Genomic DNA, 21,476 nt, shown 5'->3' on the forward strand with positions numbered 1-21,476 from the left:
ACAATGTTCTTCACTGAGCACTGTACCACCAGTTTTGGTGTAATTCAAACTTGCTAATGATACCACTCAAAACCAGTGTTATCACCAACAAGCCTCTTTCAGCTAAGGCAGTTGTCAGGAACAGGAATGGAATTAGTGGTCAGGGTAAATTTGGCCTGAAAACAAATTACATAGAACAGTACAGCACAGGAACAGAACAGTCTCTTCAGCCCACAATGCTGTGCTGAATTAATTAAACTAGTAATCAAATGGCTAATTTGATTAATTCTTTTGCCTGCACACTGCCTATGTCCTTCCATTCTCATCACATTTGTGTGCCTATCTAAACATCTCTTATAAGTCACTAATGTTTCTGCCACTACCATCACCCCAGGCAGTGTGTTACAGGCACCCACTACTCTCTCTGTAAAAAAAAAATCGCCCCTCACATCTCCTTTGAAATTAACCCCCTCGCATCTTAAATGTATCCAGCTTCTGCCACTCCAGAGAAAACAACTTAAGTTTGTCCAACCTCTCATTATAGCTCATGCCCTAAAGTCCAGGCAGCATCTCGTAAACCTCTTCTGGACCCAATGTCCTTCCGATAATAGAATGATCAGAAATGTATGTAATACTTCAGATGCAGCCTAACTAGAGGTTTAGAAAGCTGCAATATAACTTCTCAGCTTTTCAACTCAAACCTTAGACAATAAAGGTAAGCTTTATTTACTTCTTAACTACCCTATCAACCTGTGGAGCCACTTTCAGGGAGCAATGAACCTGGAAGCCAATATACCTCTGATCCTCAACACTATTAAAGATCTTGCCCTTACCGTCTCTTTGCACTTTTCCTACCAAGGGACAACAATGCATGTTTGGTTAAACTCCTTCTGCCATTTCTCCGCCCATATCTGCAAACTGTTTGTCAATTTGTCAAACTTACTAACACAGCCATCAACATTTTCATTCATGTTAATTATATACATCAGATACAGCAGAGGTCCTAGTACAGATCCCTGCAGAACACAAATGGACATCCAGCTAGAATAAGTCCCTTCAATCACTACACTCTCTCTGCTATGGACAAGCCACTTCAGAATCCAAACTGCTAAGTCAACATGGATCCCATACATCTTAATGTTCTGGATGAGCCTCCCATTAGGGGCCTTGTCAAACACCTTTCCTAAAATCCATGTAGATAATATCCATAACTCTACCTTCAATCACCCTTGTCCACTCACCAAAAAACACAATCAAGTGTAAGATATGACTTGCCGTGCACAAAGTCAGGACAGTTTGCAGAGCTCATCTAGTGAGGATTAATGTGTAGAACTGAGGAATAAGAAAGGCATGACCACATTAATGGAATTATATTATAGACCACCCAACAGTTTATGGGGTTTAAAGGAGCAAATTTGTAGAGATTGTAGACTGTTGCAAGAAACATATGGTTGCAATAGCAGGTGATTTTAACTTCCTGCATATTGACTGCCATACTGACTCCCATACTGTAAAAGGATGAGATGGATAGTTTGTGAAATGTTTTCAGGAGAGGTTCCTTCATCAGTATGTAGAAATCCTAACTAAGAGAGTGCAATAGTAGACTCCTATTAGAGAATCAGACAGGGCGGGTGACAGAAGTTTATGTAGGGAAAACACTTTGCATCTAGTAAGCATAATGCCATCAGTTTTAAAATAATTATGGAGAAGGATAGGTCTGGTCCTTCGTCTGAGATCCTAAATTGGAGAAAGGCCAATTTTGATTGTATCGGAAAGGATCTGACAAATGTGAATTGTGACAGACTGCTTTCTGGCAAAGGTGTACTTAGTAAGTGGGAAGCCTTCATAAGTGAAATTTTGAGAACAGAGTTTGTATATTCCTGTCAGTCTAAAAGGCAAGAATAACAGTTTTAAGGAAACTTGCTTTTCAACAGATATTGAGGCCCTGGTTATGAAACAAAGGAGGTGCATATCAAGTAAAGCCAGGCAGGAACAAATGAGGTTCTTGAGTATAAGAAATGCAAGAAAACACTTAAGGAGGAAATTGGGAGGGCTAAAAGTAGGCATAAGGTTGCTCTAGCAGACAAGGCGAAGGAGAATCCTAAGGGCTTCCACAAATATGTTAAGAGCAAGAGGATTACAAGGGATCAAATTGGTCCTCTGGAAGATCAGAGTGGTAATGTGCACGGAGCCAAAAGAGATGGGGGAGACCTTAAATGGATTTTTTAAATCTGTATTTACTCAAGGTAAGAACAAAGAATCAGAGGTTAAGCAAAGCGGCAGCGAGGTCTTATACAGAGTACAGAGGAGGTGTTTGCAGGCTTGAGACAAATTTAGATGGATAAATCCCTGGGGCCTGAGAAAGTGTTCTTTCTGATCCAGTGAAAGGCTTGTGCAGAAACTGCAGGGGCCCGAGCAAAGATATTTAAAACGTCCTTAGCCACAGATGAGGTGCTGGAGGTATAGAGGATAGTTAATGTTGTTCCATTGTTTAAGAAAGTCTCTAAGAATAAACTGAGAAATTATAGACTGGTGAACCTGACATCAGTACTGGGAATGTTATTGGAATGTATTCCGAGGGAATGGATATACAAGTACCTGGATAGAAGGAACTGATACGGGATAGTCAACAGGGCCTTGTGTATGGTAGGTCATGTCTAACCAATCTTGTAGAGTTTTTTGAGGAAATTACCAAGAAAGTTGATCAAGACAATGCAGTGGATGTGGTCTATGTGGATTATAGCAAGGCGTTTGTCAAGGTCCTGCTTTGCAGGTTGGTTAAGAAGGGTCAGTCATTTGGGCTTCAAGATGAGGTAGTAAGTTGGATTAGACATTAGCTTCAGGGCAGACGCCGGAGAATGATAGTAGATGGTTATTTCTCTGACTGGAGGCCTGTGACACATGGTGTGCCACAAGGACTGGTGCTGTCATCTTTATCAATGATTTAGATGGTACTGTGATAAACTGCATGAGCAAATTTGTGGATGGTACCAAGATTAGGGTGTGGTGGAAAGTTAGGAAGGTTATCATGACTTGCAGAGGGATCTGGACCAGCTGGAAAAAAATGGGCTGAAAAATGGCAGATAGAATTTAATGCAGGCAAGTGGGAGGTGTTCCACTTCAGGAGGATCAACCAGGGTAGGTCTTACACAGTGAGTGGTGTGGCACTGGGGAGTGTGGTAGAACAATGGGATGAGAAATACAGGTCCATAATTTCTTGAAAGTAGAGTCACAGGTTGGTAGGGTCATAAAGAAAGCTTCTGGCATTTATCAATCAATGAATTAGGTGTTATGTTTAAATTGTATAAGATGTTGGTGAAACCTAATTTGGAGTATCGTATACAATTTTGTTCACCTACCCTCAAGAAAGATGTAAAATAAGACTGAAAGAGTGGAGAGAACATTTAGAACCATGTTGCTAGGACTTGAGAACCTGAGTTATAGGGAAAAAGGTTGAATAGGACAGGATGTTATTTCCGAGAATGTAGACGATCGCGAGGAGATCTGATAGAGGTATACAAAATTATGAGTAGTACAGATAGGGTAAGTACAAGCAGGCTTTTCCACTGAGGTTGGGTGAGACTACAACTAGAGGTCATGGGTTAAGGGTGAAAGGTGAAATGTTTAAGGAGAACATGAGAGGAAACTTCTTCACTCAGAGGGTCACAAGAGTGTGGAAGAAGCTGCCTGTGCAAGTAATGATGTGAATTTGATTTCAACATCTAAGAGAAATTTGGATCGGTACATGAATGGGAAGGATATGGAGGGCTAGGTGTCCTTGTCCATCAGTCACTGAAAGTAAACATGCAGGTACAGCAGGCAGTGAAGAAAGCTAATGGCACCTTGGCCTTCATAACAAGAGGAGTTGAGTATAGGAGCAAACAGGTCCTTCTGCAGTTGTACAGGGCCCTGGTGAGACCACACCTGGAGTATTGTGTTCAGTTTTGGTCTCCAAATTTGAGGACGGACAATCTTGCTATTGAGGGAGTGCAGTGTAGGTTCATGAGGTTAATTCCCGGGATGGCAGGATTGTCATATGTTGAAAGATTGGAGCGACTGTGCTTGTATACACTGGAATTTAGAAGGATGAGAGGGGATCTGATTGAAATACATAAGATCATTAAGGGATTGGACACACTAGAGGCAGGAAAAAATGTTCCCAATGTTGGGAGAGTCCAGAACCAGAGGCCATAGTTCAAGAATAAGGGGTAGGCCATTTAGAACAGAGTTGAGGAAAAATTTTTTCACCCAGTGAGTTGTGGATCTATGGAATGCTCTGCCTCAGAAGGCAGTGGAGTCAAGGGATATGGGGAGAGGGCAGGAACAGGGTACTGATTGTGGATGATCAGCCATGATCACATTGAATGGTGGTGCTGGCCTGAAGGGCCAAATGGCCTACTCCTGCACCTATTGTCTATTGCCTATGGTCCAGATGCAGATCAATGGGACTAGGCAGATTAATGGTTCATTATAGACTAGATGGGCCAAAGGGCCTCTTTCTGTGCTGCAGAGTTCTATGGCTCAGGCTCTAAAGCCATGCTGGCTCTCCCTAATTAGACCAGGTGCATATATATCCTATCTCTAAGAATTCTCCCCAGTAACTTCCCGACCCTTGACATTGATACTCTCCAGACCACTGACTTTGAGACTCACCAGCCTATAGTTTCCAGGATTATCCCATGTTCCCTTCTCCATTAATGAAACACATTAGCTCGCCACTTGCCTGGATGAGTGCAGCTCCATCAACAATCAAGAAGCTTGACACCATTCGGTACAAGGCAGCCCACTTGATTGGTACCCCTTCCACAATGACTGAATCCCTCCACCATCGACAGTACTGTCTACAAGATGCACTGCAACAACATACCAAAGTTCGTAAGGCAGCATTTTCCAGACCCACGACCACTACCATCTAGAAGGCTGAGAACAGCAGATATCTGGGAACACCACCACTTGGAAATCCCCCTCCAAGTCCCTCACCATCCTGACTTGGAAACATATCACCATTCTTTCATTGTCACTAGGTCAAAATCATGGAATTGCCTCCCCAACAGCACTGTGGGTGGGCCTACACCTCAAGGACTGCAGCGGTTCAACAAGGCAGCTCATCGTCACCTTCTCAAGGACTAGGGATGGGCAATAAATGCTGGCTTAACTGGCGAAGCACACATCCCGTAAATGAATAAATTTTAAAAATAGCTAATTTCCACTCCTCCAAGATCTCGCCTATGGCTAGAGCAGTTACAAAGATATTGGTCAAGGCCCCAGCATTCATTTCTCTTGCTTCTCACAGTAACCTGGAGAATATTCTATCAGGTCCTGGGAACTTATCCACCTTAATGCTTTTTAAGACCCTTCTTTACCTTAAATTGCTCCAGCATATCAAACTGCTCAGCACTTACCTCTCTGCACTTCATGTCCATTTCTTTTGTAAATCCTGATGTAAAGCACTCATTAAGGACCTCACCCACACCCTTCCCATCCAAGCAAATGTTTCCCCCTTTATCCTTGTGTGATCTTACCCTCTCCTTAGTTATCCTCTTAACACACTCTTAACATAGATTATTTTAGGATTCTCTTCAATTCCACTTGCCAAGAGCTTTTCATGGATCCTCCTGACTTACTTAATTTTCTTGAGTTCTTTTCTGGCTTCTTTGGAATCTTCAATGCTTCCATCTGATTCTAGCTTCCCATGAGTTACATACTTCTTTTTAACTTGACTAAATTCATCACCACCCTCAGCATCCAAGGTTCTCTTATCTTGTCATCCTTGCCCTGACTGAAACATACCTGTCCTGTGCTCTGTGTAACTGGTCTTTAAACACCCTCCACATGTCAGATGCAGACTTGCTCAAAAACAGCTGTTCCTAATTAACTGTCCCTACTTCCTGCCTAATGGTCTTGTAATTTGTCCTGCTCCAATTTAATACTCTCCTGAAAGGTCCAATGTTAACCTTATCTACAGCTATATTAAAGCTTCAGGAGTTATGACCACTGTTCCCTAACTGCTCATCAACTGAAAGGTCAGTTAGCTGACCAGACTCATTACCCAACATCAAGTCCAGTACAGCCCTTCCATTTATTAGACTATCCACATATTGATTTAAGAAATGCACCTAACAAATTCTGCCCCACCTGAACCTCATGTACTCAAAGGTCCAGTTTATATCAGGGAAGTTGACAACCCCATGGCAACAACCCTATTGTTTTCGTAGCTTTCCTTCATCTGCCAGTATGTCTGTTCCTCAATGTCCTGGTGGCTACTAGGGTGTCTGTAGTACAACCCTACCAAAGTGCTTGCACCTTTTCTCTTCCTCAGTTCTACCCACATAGACTGACCCTCCCTCCTCCTAGTGCAGCTGTGATATTGTCCCTGATTAGTAGTGCAACTCCCCCAACTCTTTTACCTCCTCCTCTTTCTTTTCTAAAACTTTGAAAACCTGGTATATCAATTACTCATTCCTGCCACTGTCTCAATCAGGTCTATATAATGGCTACAACAGTATAGTTTCATGTACTGATCCATGTTCCAAGTTCATCACCTTTCCCCATCATACTCCCAGCATTAAAAATAACACACTTCAAACTCTGTGTCCCATCATTCCTGCCTGTTTTACTGGCTCTGACACCTATCTTCTTCCCCATCCCTCCACTTTCTAACCTGGTGCACTGGTTGCCATCCCCCTATCAAATTTGTTTAAACCCTCCCAAGTAGCACTAGCAAACCTCCCAACGAGAATATTGGTTCCCCTCCAGTTTATGTGAAACTTGTCCCTCTTGTACAGATCATCCCTGACCCTGTAAAGGTTCCAATGATCCAAGAACATAAAGTGCTGCCTCTTGCACCAGTTCCTCAGCCACTCATTCATCTGTACTATCATCCTATTCCTGCACAACACCAGGAGTAATGCAGATACTACTCCTTTGGAGGGCTATTTCTTAACTCCCTATGCTCACCGTGCAAAACCTCTTCCCCATTTATACCAATGTCACTGGTGCCAATGCTGATCACGTTCCCGATAAAGAAAATTCTGCAGTCGCCCAGAGGCATCCACGACACTAGCAACTGGGAGCACACAGCATCCTGGTGTCTCTTTCGTGGTCGCAGAATCTCCGGCCATCCACCTAACTATCGGGTCACCTATCACTATTGCTCTGTCTGATTTTCCCTTCTCTGAGCCAGCCACAGTGCCTCTACACCAACTGCTGCTGCTGCATTCTGATCTCCCCCCTCTGCAGTATCTAAAGGGGCACACTTGCTGCTGAAGGGAATGGCCACAGGGGAACCTTGCACTGTCTGCTCACTTCTCCAGGTGTTCACCCATACTACCTGAAGCCTGTACCCTGGGTGTGACCACCTCAGTACGATGTTTTCAGCTTCCTGGATGGCTTTGTGTACATCAGATTCCAGATCCAGTTCATTAACTTTGTAAGTTGGGAGCTGCAGTTGGATGCACTTCCTGCAAATGTAGTCATCAGGGAGACTGTTAGGTACCCCACAACCCCACATCTTACAGGAGAAGCATTCCACTGCCTTAACTACCACCCTACCTGCGCTTGTTAAACTTCTGGCTCTAACTTAAGGTTAAGTTCTACTATCATCTAACTGATTCCAAACGACTCAGCTCTCTTCGCCTCCACACGTTCCTGCTGAAGCCAGCTGAGCCAAAGTCTCCCATGCTAACCCAGGCGTACTCTAACAATGGTCACTCCGATTACACATTTCTTCTTTTTATTGGCCCTTGTTAAGTTACTAATAACCTAAGTAATCTCCCGCTTCACAGACAAGTCCCGACAGGTTCCATTCGGTTTTTAAACCTGGCGCGTAAAGTCCACAAGGAATTATCTCCAACTCACTCTTCAATCTCCTGCTCTGCAGTCAAGTGCTGACAAATTTTTAGAAAATACAACTGTGGCAGATGCTTGTGGGGTGAACAGTTGATGGACTTGGAGCCTGCATTGGCCAACGGTAGTGCCTTTTCAGCCACTGTGAAAGATCTCCTTCTGTGCTATACGTATGTAAAACCCTGTTCCATGATTTACCTTCTCATCACTTTCTCTGTAACTGTAACACTGCATTCTTTTCACTACATCAATATAATTATACTTGGCAACAAATGATTGATTTACAAAAAAAGACCTTTTCCACAGAATTTCAGTATTTTTGAGAATAGTAAACCAACAGAAAGCAGTTCTATAAAAATCTCTTCCAAGACAGAGGTTCAGCCATATATTTAGAAAACACTCTCAGGATTCTTCACAAATCCACTTTCACACAGGTATCAGAAAATTTCCAATAATAACTGTAAACCTCTCACCGCAGGCTCACAATGAGTTAGCTATTACTGTGAATACTACTTGACAGCAACATAATACGACAATGCATATGAATAATGATAAAAAGGCCATTTCCAGTAATTAAACAGATCTAGGATGGATATAATTCCACTAAACACAAGAACATAAAAGTTTGAATGTGTTTTCTAATGGAAAATAAGACAATTACCTGCATGAATACTGACAGACACCCATGCAAATTTAATGTTCACCAGGTAGCAATAATTCAGCTTGCACCAGTATAAATTTAGATTGAAATTGTATTGACAAAATATTTTAAGCTATACCAGACAAATTAAAGAAAAACGGTCCATCACATATTTGTCTATCTGTAACATGCATGCATTTGAAGCTCATGCAGTGTAATCAATCTATTTGCTTCAGTTGTGTAGTCACGGAACCCAAACAGTTCTGTGCTGAACAACCAGTCCAAGCAAAAGAAAAAATAAAAATATCCATACTGCGTCCCAGAAAAGGCATCAAACTGTCTCCTCTGGCCCTTTCTCCAATGTTGTGTGCGAGCTGGCTAACTGAAAGTTGTCTGCACGTTCTCCTTGAAACCATAGTCTGCATGAAGATTTCCTGACATCTGGACCTGGCGTTTTGAATTGGGTTCTCTGAGCGTTTCACTACGTTCTGTCATCACATTTGTTGTCCACTTTCTTTCTCCTTTCTCAAAACTTCAATCTCGTGCTCTTGCTTTCTACAGTATGGCCACCCATTTCGGTTTTATTCACCCTGGGGCATCTTATTGGCCAAAATGTTAACAAGACAAATCCTATTGGCTAATACAACAACCCTAGCTTATTAATTAACTGAATTTTTATTTTACATCATAATGAAATACTCGATTGAAACTGCATATTATCAAGTGTATAATGTAATTAAAAGAACACTTTTTCATATAGATTTGCATTTAGAAGAGATCTGGAGAAAATAAAATGCCCATCAGCAAAACTGTATTAATAAAGCATGGTCCTAAATCAAGGTATTACCTAACATTGTAACCAGGACCACTAACCCTGCAAAATATCCCATCATTGAGGGATCTTGTACATCAACAAGTCTGTAATTCTGTTTTTTCAAGAGTTGAATCTAACTACTAGTGTTAATCTTGAGCACTGTTGACTGAGTCTTTAATAAAGAGGCAGTGGAGCACTGATCCAGGTGTTCAAGCATTACTACATTACTTGTTAATGGCCAGCATACTACTTACTTGTACATGGCATCTCAGGCAAGTCAAAGTCTGCTCGATAATATCCGTTACGGCAGTTGCACACGCTGGATGCCTCATGCAAAGTCCGGCTATTAGTAGGACAAGGGATACACATCTCATTGCCCTGGTTTGCCTTGAAGGTCCCAGAATGGCATGCTGGAAAACAGAGAGAGAGAGAGAGAGAGAGAGAGAGAGTCATGTAAACCTCAGTTCAGTACTGGAACAAACCTAGATTTTCTCACAGCTCGGGCCTGTGTGATACACCTCACCCACTGTGCATCCGTCTCCTGATCACAACAAAACACTTTTTTTCTCACTTGTTCTTTTACAAAAGGTCCTAAACATAAAATGTTTACTGCTTCTTTTTACACAGACTCAGCCTGACCTGATGTCTCCAGTGCATTTCTCATTTTATTTCAGAACATCCTTTCGTTTGGTAATGGAAACAATTCTAAATGATTTAGATTTCAAAAAAAGACTCATTCTCCTCTTTTCTCTCAGACATTGGCCTAACAATCTTGCTGAATTCAACAGACATTATGAAAATGTTGCTTTAAGACTGTGGTCTCTCACTTATTCCAGCTAGAAAGCAGGAAGAATTGACAGGAAATGATTGATGGTACATTTTCTCTCCAGATCAGTAGTGCTGGGCACTATAAATGCTTCACTGAGGCTGAAAGTCCTCCAGTGACTGTCCGAGTTGAGACAAAGCTTATGGAAGGCTATTTGCCCAAGGAGTCATCATTAAAAAGCCTAGATTTAGCTGATATCCAAAATGGCTCAAACACATCTGGGAATACCAAAAGTACCAATACCAGAAACGTAATAACTACTGGAAAAACTTATCAAGTCAGGCAGCATCTATGGAAAGAGAAACAGTCAATGTTTTGGGTCTGCGAGCTTTCGGGAGAGTCAAAACGTTGATGTACTGGAGCAGTGAGACAGCACCACTGCATCCTCTGAGGAACCTCCATCCACTTAACAAGTTCACTCCTGCTGACCGTGTACCACTCCGAATACACAGTTCAATCCTTCTGATTCCCTACCTACTCCAAAATGCATGTTCAACTCCAGCCCGTCACTGCTGATAACCTAAAGCCAGCCTGCTGAAAGAGTAGCGGCCTGTAACGATAACACACCAGCTGTTCTGGAGGCCGAGTTGGTTGATGAGGAATTTGCCAGCAGAATTTCATAAAAGGATTCCCTCAGTTCATCCAATAAAGCTTGCCTTTCTTGCCACAGCACTGCCATTCTCTTCCTTTCCAGCCTATCAGTGACCAGCTTCTTCTGACAGTTTACACCTTAATCATTCTTCATTCACAAGATCAGCATAATGCACTTAAACTGAGGCTTGAATTAGTAAACCGTGATTCCTCAAACTGTCATGCTGTAAATTTGTCAGATTTGGCAACTTCTTTTACAAACCTGTCGCATATTACCATGCTAATAAAATAAAAGTCCTTGTTGCTTATCAGTCTGCATTACACACAACATGCTGGAGGAACTCAGCAGGCCGGGTAGCATCTGTGGAAATGAGTAAACAGTCAATGTTTCAGACCGAGACCCTTCTTCAGTACTGGTGAAAGAAAGATGAGGAGTCAGAGTAAGAAGGTGAGGGAAGGGGAGGAAGACCCAGAAGGTGATAAGTGAAACCGTGAGAAGGGGAGAGAGATACAGGACTGGAGAAGGAGGAATCTGATAGGAGAGGGCAGAAGGTCATTGAAGAAAGGAAAAGGGGGAGGAGCACCAGAGGGAGATGATGGGCAGGGAAGGAGATAAGGTAGAATTGGGAATGGGAAAGGGGGAGGGGGGCAATTACTGGAAGTCCAAATTGATGTTTATGTCATCAGGTTGGAGGCTACCCAGATGGAATACAGAGTGTTGCTCCTCCAAGCTGAATGTGGCCTCTTTGCAACAACAGAGGAAGCCAAGGGCTAACATGTCAGAATGGGATTGGGAAGTGCAATAAAAATGGGGGGTCACTGGCAGATCCCACTTGTTCTGGCAGACAGAACGTGGGTGCTCAGCCAAGTGCTCTCCCAATCTATGTCTAGTCTCAGTAATATACAGGAGATCTCGCTGGGAACACTGGATACAGTAGATGACCCCAACAGACTCACAGGTAAAGTATCACTTCACCTGGAAAGGCAGGAAGTTTGCCCGCCCACTGGCTACACAACCTGCTGTTGCCAACGCCAGCAGGCACGGACGTCCCCAGACCACGATTCCTGCTGCCAACCTCAACAGTTCTAACAATCCCGAGCAGATTCAGAACCTGGACTCCAACGCCATCAAAGAGGGTTCCAATGACCCTGGACAGCTCCAAGGTGCCAACTGCATAACCTCCAACCTCAAATGCAGCCTGGATATTGACCAATATCACCTCCAGGCCAGGACTTGCCACTGGAATCCCGTTTCCTATTCCCCCACCACCACTCCGCAGCTCTTGGGTCCTCAGAGACTCCATCTTCCTCCCACCTACCTTCCCCGAACTTCCTTTCCCCTCAGACACTACCAGACCCTTCCCCTCTCTGATCCTAGATCTCATCTGTGCCGATCTTCACCATCCCCCCGACCTTTCCCTGTCTGAGGTGGAATGCTCTGTCCTCAGTCAGGGCCTCACCTGCAGCTCTGTGAGTTTGCACCCGCCATGATGCTGAGCTCTTCCACCACCGCCTCCGTCTCTGTGCCTACTTCTTTGGCAAGGACTCCCCACCCCAGACTAATGATCCCTTCTCCCATCTTTAACCCTCCTCCTCTTCCTGGACACCCGGTCTGGTCTTCTGCCTGCTCTGGATCTATTCATTGCCAACTGCTGACGGGACATCAACTGTCTTGGCTGCACCTCTCCTCTCTGTAATTCCAACCTCGCTCCTTTTGAACGCTCTGCTCACCACTCCCTCCACACTAATCCTAACCTCACTTTCACACCTGCAGATAAGGAGGGTGCTAGAGTAGTCTAGTGGACTGACCTCTTCCTTGTTCAGGCCCAGCGACAACTGTCAGACACCTCTTCTTATTTACCCCTTGAACAGGGCTCCACTAAGGAGCACTAGCCCATTGTATCCCACACAATCACTGACCTTATTAACTCTGGGGATCACCCATCCACTGCCAGCGATCTCAATAGTTCCCTCAACCTACACCTCCCATTTCTACCCCCTATATCAAGATGCACAAACCTGCCTGTCCAGGTAGACCCATTGTTTCTGCTTGTTCCTGCCCCACTGAACTCTTATCTGCATACCTTGACATAGTTCAGTCCATTCCTACCTACATCTGTGACACTGCACATGCTCTTGACATTTTCAATGATTTCAACTTCCCTGACCCTGAGCATCTTATTTTCACCAGTTCCTACACACCTCCCGTCCCCCACCAGGAAGGCCTCAATGCTCTCCATTTCTTTCTGCACACCAGACTCAACCAGTTCCCCTCACCACTCTCCTCCATCTGGCCGAACTTGTCCTCATTATCAATATTTTTCCTTTGGCTCTTCCCACTTCTTAAAAACAAAGGTATAGCTGTGTGTACTCGCATGGGTCCCAGCTATGCTTACTTTTTTGTCAGCTACATTCCAAGAACAGTCTATGTTCCAAGCCTACACTGGTGTCACTCTCCAACTTTTCCTACGCTACATCAGTGACTGCATTGGTGCTGCTTCCTGCACCCATGCTGAGCTTGTCAACTTCATCAACTTTGCCTACAACTTTCACTCTGCCCTTAAACTTACCTGGCCCATTTCTGACACCTCCCTCCTCTTTCTCGATCTTTCTGTCTCCATCTCTGGAGACGGCTTATCTACTGATGTCTAGTATAAACTCATTGACTCTCAAAGCTACCTGGACGATACCTCTTCCCACCCTGTTGCTCATATAAATGCCTTCTCTCAATTCCTCCGTCTCCACAACTGCTCTCAGGGTGAGGCTTTTCATTCCAGCACAAAGGAGATGTCCTTTTTCAAAGAAAGGGACTTCCTTTCCTCCACCATCAATGATGCCCTCAACCACATCTCTTCCATTTCACACTCTAACAGGGGTAGGGTTCCTCTTGTCCTCACCTACCACCCCACTAACCTCCATGTCCAGCACATAATTCTCAGTAACTTCCACCATCTCCAACGAGATACCACCACTAAGCACATCTTTCCCTCCATATAACCATTACAGCACGGAAACAGGCTATCTCGGCCCTTCTAGCCCGTGCTGAACGCTTACTCTCACTTCCCACTTCCTGCAGGGATTGCTCCCTAAGCAAATCCCTTGTCCATTCATCCCTCCTCGCTGATCTCCCTCCTGGCACTTATCCTTGCAAGCAGAATAAGTGCTTCACCTGCCCCTACACCTCCTCCATTCATGTCACTAAACAGTCCTTACAGTTAAGGTGACTCTTCACCTGTGAGTCTACTGGGGTCGTCAACAGTATCAGGTGCTCTCAGTGTGGCCTGCTGTATAATGTTGAGACCCGATGTAGATTGGGAGACCGCTTCACTGACTACCTATGCTTCGTCTGTCAGAAAAAGAGGGATCTCCCAGTGGTCACCCATTTTAATTTACACTTCCCATTCCCATTCCAACTTGTCACGATGAGGCCACACTCAGGCTGGAGGAACAACATCTTATATTCTGTCTAGTTAGCCTCCAAACTGATGGCATGAACGTCGATTTCTTGAACTTCTGGCGATGCCTTGCACCCTTCAACGTTCCCAAATCCCTTTTCCCTCTCTCATCTTGTCTCGGATTCCTCCTTCTCTGGTCCTGTATCTCGTTCACCAATCAACTTCCCAGCTCTTCAACCCTCTCCTCCAGGTTTCACCTGTCACCATGTTTCTTCCTCCCTCTCCCACCTTCTAACTCTGACTCCTCATCTATATTTCTCCAGTCCTGATGACACTTAGCCTGAAACGTTGACTGTTTACTCTTCCATAGATACTGCCTGGCCTGTTGAGATCCTCCAGCATTGGGGGTGTGTTGCGTGGATTTTCTCTTGCTTGTTTTTATCTCCATCTCATTCTGATGGATAGCTCAAGTTCTCCTCTGGCCAGGGATGTGCCTTTTGGAAGAGAATGAAACAGGCAAGTTGAAGTCTGCTTGGTAATAGGGGGTGGACCTGAGAGGTTGTGACATAGGACAGGATAAAGTGGAGTGACTGTGGAAAATACCATGATTTAATCAGGAGATTTTCAAGTATTGTCTTCTTGAGACTTACAAAGGACAGGAAAATCCAAACTTGAATTCCTTCAGCATACATTGACAATACACTTCCTCATCATTCATTTTCCCTTCTAAAAGAATTGATGGGACATGTGCCTGTGTTGATGTAGGGTGGGAAGATGAGAAGATGTCCACACAGTGAAATAGTGTGGAAACACCTGAAGTACCTTGCACTTATATCAGGAGACTGAGACTTTAAGGAGAAAAATTAAGGTTAACACTCAATCACACACCTGGAAAAAGAACAGTTACAGCCTGTCAGTAGCTGCAGGGTGCAGGGAATGTGTTGAGGAATATCGAGACAGAGTTACATATAAAAGCAAGGGATGTATAGAGGTAAAGAAGGGCGGAGGTAGACACAGGCAGATAGAGAGCGATATCACATGCGCATGTACATAAAATTTGAAAACAAAAGCAGAAAATGCTGGAAGCATTCAGAAGGTCAAGGGGCATCTGCTGACAGAGATGCATTATTATGTATTTCAGGTCAGTGACCCTTCAGCAGAACTAGAAAAGAGTAAAAAAAATCTGGGGCTGCAGAGAGTAGTTTCAGAGGTAATCTGATAAAATGTGATGACAGTCATGAATTTGATGGGATTGATATTTATAAAAGAAAAGACTGCTCCATCTCGAACAGTAATGAGTAGATGCATAAAGAGTTTCAATAGCTGACAGAACATGGCACAGGGATATAGCTCATACAAATGCTGAGCACCAACAGTAACTGACTGGGTCAAAATGTAGCTCAATCTTCTCATTTCTATGCAGGTTGCCATACATCAGAGTTATACCTGAAACATCTTGACTTACAGACACAAGCAGTATCACTTTCCACCTTTTTACTTCTGTGTGGCTACCACCACAGCTAACCTTCCCATCATTAGGTACAATGCTTAGTATAATACTTGTATATTTCTTCATTGAGGTACTGTGCAGTATAGGCCCTTTTGGTCTTTTGAGCCACACTGCCCAGCTATCACCTGATTTAACCCTAGCCTAATCATGGTACGATTTACAATGACATACCTACCTACCTACCAGAACGTCTCTCAACTATGGGAGGAAACCAGAGCACCTAAAGGAAACCCATGCGGTCACAGAGAAAATATACAAACTCCTTAAAGACAGCGGTAAACCTGGGTCATTGGTACATTATAGCATTGTGCTAACCACAACACAACCAAGCAACACACAGAAAATGCTGGTGGAACGCAGCAGGCCAGGCAGCATAGGAAGAAGTACTGTTGACATTTCAGGCCAAGACCCTTCGTCAGGACTAACTGAAAGGAAAGATAGTAAGAGATTTGAAAGTAGGAGGGGGAGGGGAAAGTGCAAAATAATAGGAGAAGACCGGAGGGGGTGCGGTGGAACTGAGAGCCGGAAAGGTGATTGGCAAAAGGGATACAGAACCGGAGAAGGGAAAGGATCATGGGACAGGAGGCCTAGGGAGAAAGAATGGGGGAGGGGAGCACCAGAGGGAGATGGAGTACAAGCAAAGAATGATGGGCAGAGAGAGAGAAAAAGGAGGGGGGTGAAAATAAATAAATCAGGAATGGGGTAAGAAGGGGAGGAGGGCATTAACGGAAGTTAGAGAAATTAATGTTCATGCCATCAGGTTGGAGGCTACCCAGATGGAATATAAGGTGTTGTTAATGTGAATAAATGTGAAGTTATCCACTTTGGAAGCTGGAACAAGAGGGCAGAGTATTGTCTGAACGGTGTCGAGTTAGGTAAGGGAGAAATGCAAAGAGACCTAGGAGTCCTAGTTCACCAGTCAATGAAGGTGAATGAGCAAGTGCAACAGGCAGTGAAGAGGGCAAATGGAATGTTGGCCTTTGTTACAAGGGGAATTGAATACAAGAGCAAGGATGTTCTTTTGCATTTGTACAGGGCCCTGGTGAGACCACACCTGGAATATTGTTTACAGTTTTGGTCTCCAGATTTAAGGAAGGACATTCTGGCAATTGAGGAAGTGCAGCGTAGATTCACTAGGTTGATTCCTGGGATGGCAGGGCTGTCTTATGCAGAGAGATTGGAGAGATTGGGCTTGTACATGCTGGAATTGAGGAGATTGAGAGGGGATCTGATTGAAACGTTTAAGATAATTAAAGGATTTGATAGGATTGAGGCAGGAAATATGTTCCAGATGTTGGGAGAGTCCAGTACCAGAGGGCATGGATTGAGAATAAGAGGTCAGTTATTTAAAACAGAGTTGAGGAAGAGCTTCTTCTCCCAGAGAGTTGTGGAGGTGTGGAATGCACTGCCTCGGAAGACGGTGGAGGCCAATTCTCTGGATGCTTTCAAGAAGGAGCTGGATAGATATCTGATGGATAGGGGAATCAAGGGATATGGGGACCATAGAGAGGCCATGGATAGAGATATCAGAATGGGAATAGGACATGGAATTAAAATGTGTGGTCACTGGGAGATTCTGCTTTCTCTGGCGGATACAGCGTAGGTGTTCAACGAAACAGTCTCCCAGTCTGCGTCGGGTCTCACCAATATATAAAAGGCCACACCGGGAGCACCGGACACAGTATACCACACCAGCCAACTCACAGGTGAAGTGTCGCCTCACCTGGAAGGACTGTCTGGGGCCCTGAGTGGTGGTGAGGGAGGAAGTGTAAGGGTAGGTGTAGCACTTGTTCCGCTTACAAGGATAAGTGCCAGGAGGGAGATCGATGGGAAGGGATGGGGGCGACGAGTGGACAAGGGAGTCAGAAAGATTCTCTTTTCTGCGGAAAGCAGAAGGGGGGGAAGGGAAAGATGTGCTTGGTAGTGGGATTCCTTTGGAGGTGCCAGAAGTTACGGAGAATTATATGTTGGACCCGGGGGCTGGTGGGGTGGTAGGTGAGGACAAGGGGAACCCCATCCCGAGTGGGGTAGTGGGCGGATGGGGTGAGGGCAGATGTGCGGGAGATGGGAGAGATGCGTTTGAGAGCAGAGTTGATGGTGGAAGAAGGGAAGCCCCTTTGTTTAAAAAAGGAAGACATCTCCTTCGTGCTGGAAAGAAAAGCCTCATCCTGAGAGCAGATGCGGCAGAGTTGTAGGAATTGTGAGAAGGGGATAGCATTTTTGCAAGAGACAGGGTGGGAAGAGGAATAGTCCAGGTAACTGTGAGAGTCTGCAGGCTTATAGTAGATATCAGTAGATGAGCCGTCTCCAAAGATGGAGACTGAAAGATCAAGAAAGGGGAGGGATTTCCAACACCTTGCAAGCAAAACAAGTACTACACCTACCCTTACACTTCCTCCCTCACCACCATTCAGGGCCCCAGACAGTCCTTCCAGGTGAGGCGACACTTCACCTGTGAGTCGGCTGGTGTGGTATACTGTGTCCGGTGCTCCCGGTGTGGCTTTCTATATGTTGGTGAGACCCGACATTGACTGGGAGACCGTTTTGCTGAACACCTACGCTCTGTCCGCCAAAGAAAGCAGGATCTCCCAGTGGCCACACATTTTAATTCCACGTCCCATTCCCATTTTGATATGTCTATCCATGGCCTCCTCTACTGTCAAAATGAATCCACGCTCAGGTTGGAGGAACAACACCGCCTGGGTAGCCTCCAACCTGATGGCATGACCATTGATTTCTCTAACTTCCGTTAATGTTGCTCCTCCCCTTTTTATCCCATCCCTGATTTAATTATCCCCCCCCCATTTTTTTCTCTCTCTGCCCATCACTCTTCGCCTGTTCTCCATCTCCCTCTGGTGCTCTCCTCCTCCTTTCTTTCTCCTGAGGCCTCCCGTTCCATGATCCTTTCTCTTCTCCAGCTCTGTATCACTTTCGCCAATCACCTTTCCGGTTCTTAGCTTCACCCCACCCCCTCCGGTCTTCTCCTATCATTTTGCATTTTCCCCTCCCCCTCCTACTTCCAAATCTCTTACTACCTTTCCTTTCAGTTAGTCCTGACAAAGGGTCTCGGCCCGAAACATCGACAGTGCTTCTTCCTACAGATGCTGCCTGGCCTGCTGTGTTCCACCAGCATTTTGTGTCTGTTGCTTCAATTTCCAGCATCTGCAGATTTCCTCGTGTTTGCACTACACTACCAAACTGTCCATAAACCTCTGCACTCCAAAAACACATTCCACTGCAACATAACTTTGTTATTGTTTTATAAGGAACATGGCTGTCCAGGAATGGATCCCAGATTCGAGTTGTGTGAGGGTGAGTGTGAGTGTGTGCCTCTCTAATTACGTAGTTTAAGTAAATTCTGAACATCAGTAGGTATGCAGTGATCATTTGATGCCAGTGCTGCCAAACTGGATCTGAAGACCCTTTGTGTTACCTGCACTGCTGAGTATATACCTTGCAGGAGAAAGGATCCCACCCCATCTAAGCAGAGACAAGAGAAAGTCTGCAGATGCTGGAAATACACCTATAATCTCAGGATTACAGGTGTAGATGAAGCCACAGCTCGTGAGAAGCTAGCCATCAGTAGCTTACACCACAGACGACAGGTTGCTGCAGCTACTGTGCGATACAAAATGCACACCAGCCACAGCCCTGCAGACCTTCGCGTCATGCTGCCTTCATCTTATGAGAGACGGCGCACCACGCGGTCAAGTTTATCATGCTGTTTCTATGCCTGATGTGTGAACCTACACACTGGATAGAAGCTTCCTTCACTGTGCTATCAGAATTTGGAACAGCCTTCCAGATGTTGTGGTTGGAAACATCTGTGACGATGGAGCCCAAGCCTTCAAGAGTCGAGTGCACAAACACCTACCATCTCTGGGCGGGAAGTCACATGGTTCTTCATAAGCTATCATGAAGGAGACCAGGATGGCAATGCTTGGTTGTTGGCAGGTAGGGTTAATACCTGACTCTCAAGAGCACTTGTGAGTTATGTTCCGGCTGGACTTGGTCCTTAAACTGCTGGAGAACTGTGCGGAAAGATCAGGTGCTGTTTTCTCCCGGAAGGAATCAGTTTTTAGTTCCAAGTGCTCCTGCCTCATTTTGTCACCCTGTAACCTTCTCCTTCACTCTCTCTGAATTATGGAGGACAGCATGTGTAGAAATGTCTCTCTCCAGCAGACTTCATCATGACTCCAGTATTTCTACTATTTTTTAAAATCTTTCTTAATTGTACATACAGTGGCATCCAAAAGTTTGGGAACCCCTGGTCAAAATTTCTGTTACTGTGAATAGCTGAAAAGATGACCTAATTTTCAAAAGGCATAAAGTTAAAGATGACACATTTCTTTAATATTTTAAGCAAGATTACTTTTTTATTTCCATCTTTTACAGTTTCAAAATAACAAAAAAGTTAAAGGGCCCAAAGCAAAAGTTTGGGCACCCTGCATGGTCAGTACTTAGTAACAACCCCTTTGGCAAGTATCACAGCTTGTAAACACTTTCTGTAGCCAGCTAAGAGTCTTTCAATTCAATTTGAGGGATTTTCAACCAATTTTACTTGCAAAAGGCTTTAGTTCTGTGAGATTCTTGGGCCATCTTGCAAGCACTGCTCTTTTGAGTCTATCCACAGATTTTTGATGATGCTTAGGTGATGCTTTGATGATGCACAGGGGGACTGTGAGGGTATCACGTGTCCAGCAACGATGAATATATAATTGAGACAAGTTTTATAAACAAACATAAACATTTATTAAACTCTGCGAAACAATAGCAAGAAGTATTCAAACAACTAACTTAACTAGAAGTTAACTGCTATAAGGCAACTCTGCAACAGTTCTTAAAGCAGTAAATACGAACACAGTCTTAAAGGGGTAAATTAGTGGGGAGGGATAAATGTACAAGGGAATCACAGAGGGGTGCGATCCCTGTGGAAAGCCGAGTGTTGGGGGGGGTGGGGAGGTAAAGATGTGTTTGGTGGTAGGGTCCTGCTGAAGATGGTGTATGGCACAGACAATGATATGGTGGATGTGGAAGCTCATGGGATGGTAGATGAGGACAAGAGGAACTCTACCCCTGGTAAGGCAGTGGAAAGACAGGGTGAGCACAGATATCTGGGAAATGGAGGAGATAATGGTAGAGGCAGCATCAACTGTGGAGGAAGAGAAACCCTAGTCTTTGAAGGAGGAGGGCACCTTTGCTGTCCTGGAAAGGAAAGCCCCATCCTGGGAACAGATGCGGCAGAGTTGAAGGAACTGAGAAAAGGGAATAGCATTTTTATAGGGAAATCTGTGGGAAGAGGTATAGTCCAGATAGCCATGGGAACCTTGACTATATTCAGTAGATTTAAAAAAGATATTGGCAGACAATTTGTCTCCAGAGGTGGAGACAGTGAAATCCAGAGGAGTCTGAAATTTACCAAGTGAATTTAAGCACAATGTGGAAGTTAGAGGCAAAGTTGATGAAATTGACAAACTCAGCATGGGAACATGAAGCAGCACCAACACTGTCATCATTGGAGCACAGAAGAGCTGGGGAGTATTCGCAGAGAAAGCTTGGAACATGGACTGTTCCAAGTAGCCAGCAAAAAGGCAGACATAGCTGGGGCTCATGCAGGTGCCTATGGCTACACCTTGGGTTTGGAGAAAGTGCGGTGAACAAAAACAGAAATTGTTGAGGGTGAGGATCAGTACTGCCAAACTGAAAAGTGTGGAGATGGAGGGGAACTGGTCAGGTCTGTTGCTGAGAAAGAAGCAGAGAGCTTTAAGGCCTTCTTGATAGGGGATAGAAGTGTGCAGGGATTGGACATCCATGGTGAAAATGAGGTGGTCAGGACCAGGGAATTGAAAGTTGTTTAGGAAATCGAGAGCATGTGC

At 44.5% G+C, this 21,476-nt stretch overlaps 1 protein-coding gene across 3 annotated transcripts in view; it reads right to left on the reverse strand.

Annotated features, from left to right (window-relative positions):
- LOC132381635 (ephrin type-B receptor 1) overlaps positions 1 to 21,476 on the reverse strand; it is a 653,754-nt gene that overhangs the window by 267,112 nt on the left and 365,166 nt on the right. For all 3 annotated transcript variants that reach the window (XM_059951218.1, XM_059951207.1, XM_059951227.1), the window contains exon 4: positions 9,533 to 9,688. In XM_059951218.1, the coding sequence (XP_059807201.1) occupies positions 9,533 to 9,688 (156 nt within the window). The remainder of the gene's footprint in view (positions 1 to 9,532; positions 9,689 to 21,476) is intronic.

This window comes from Hypanus sabinus, chromosome 2, assembly GCF_030144855.1.
Source record: "Hypanus sabinus isolate sHypSab1 chromosome 2, sHypSab1.hap1, whole genome shotgun sequence".
In the NCBI taxonomy this organism is placed as follows: domain Eukaryota; kingdom Metazoa; phylum Chordata; class Chondrichthyes; order Myliobatiformes; family Dasyatidae; genus Hypanus; species Hypanus sabinus.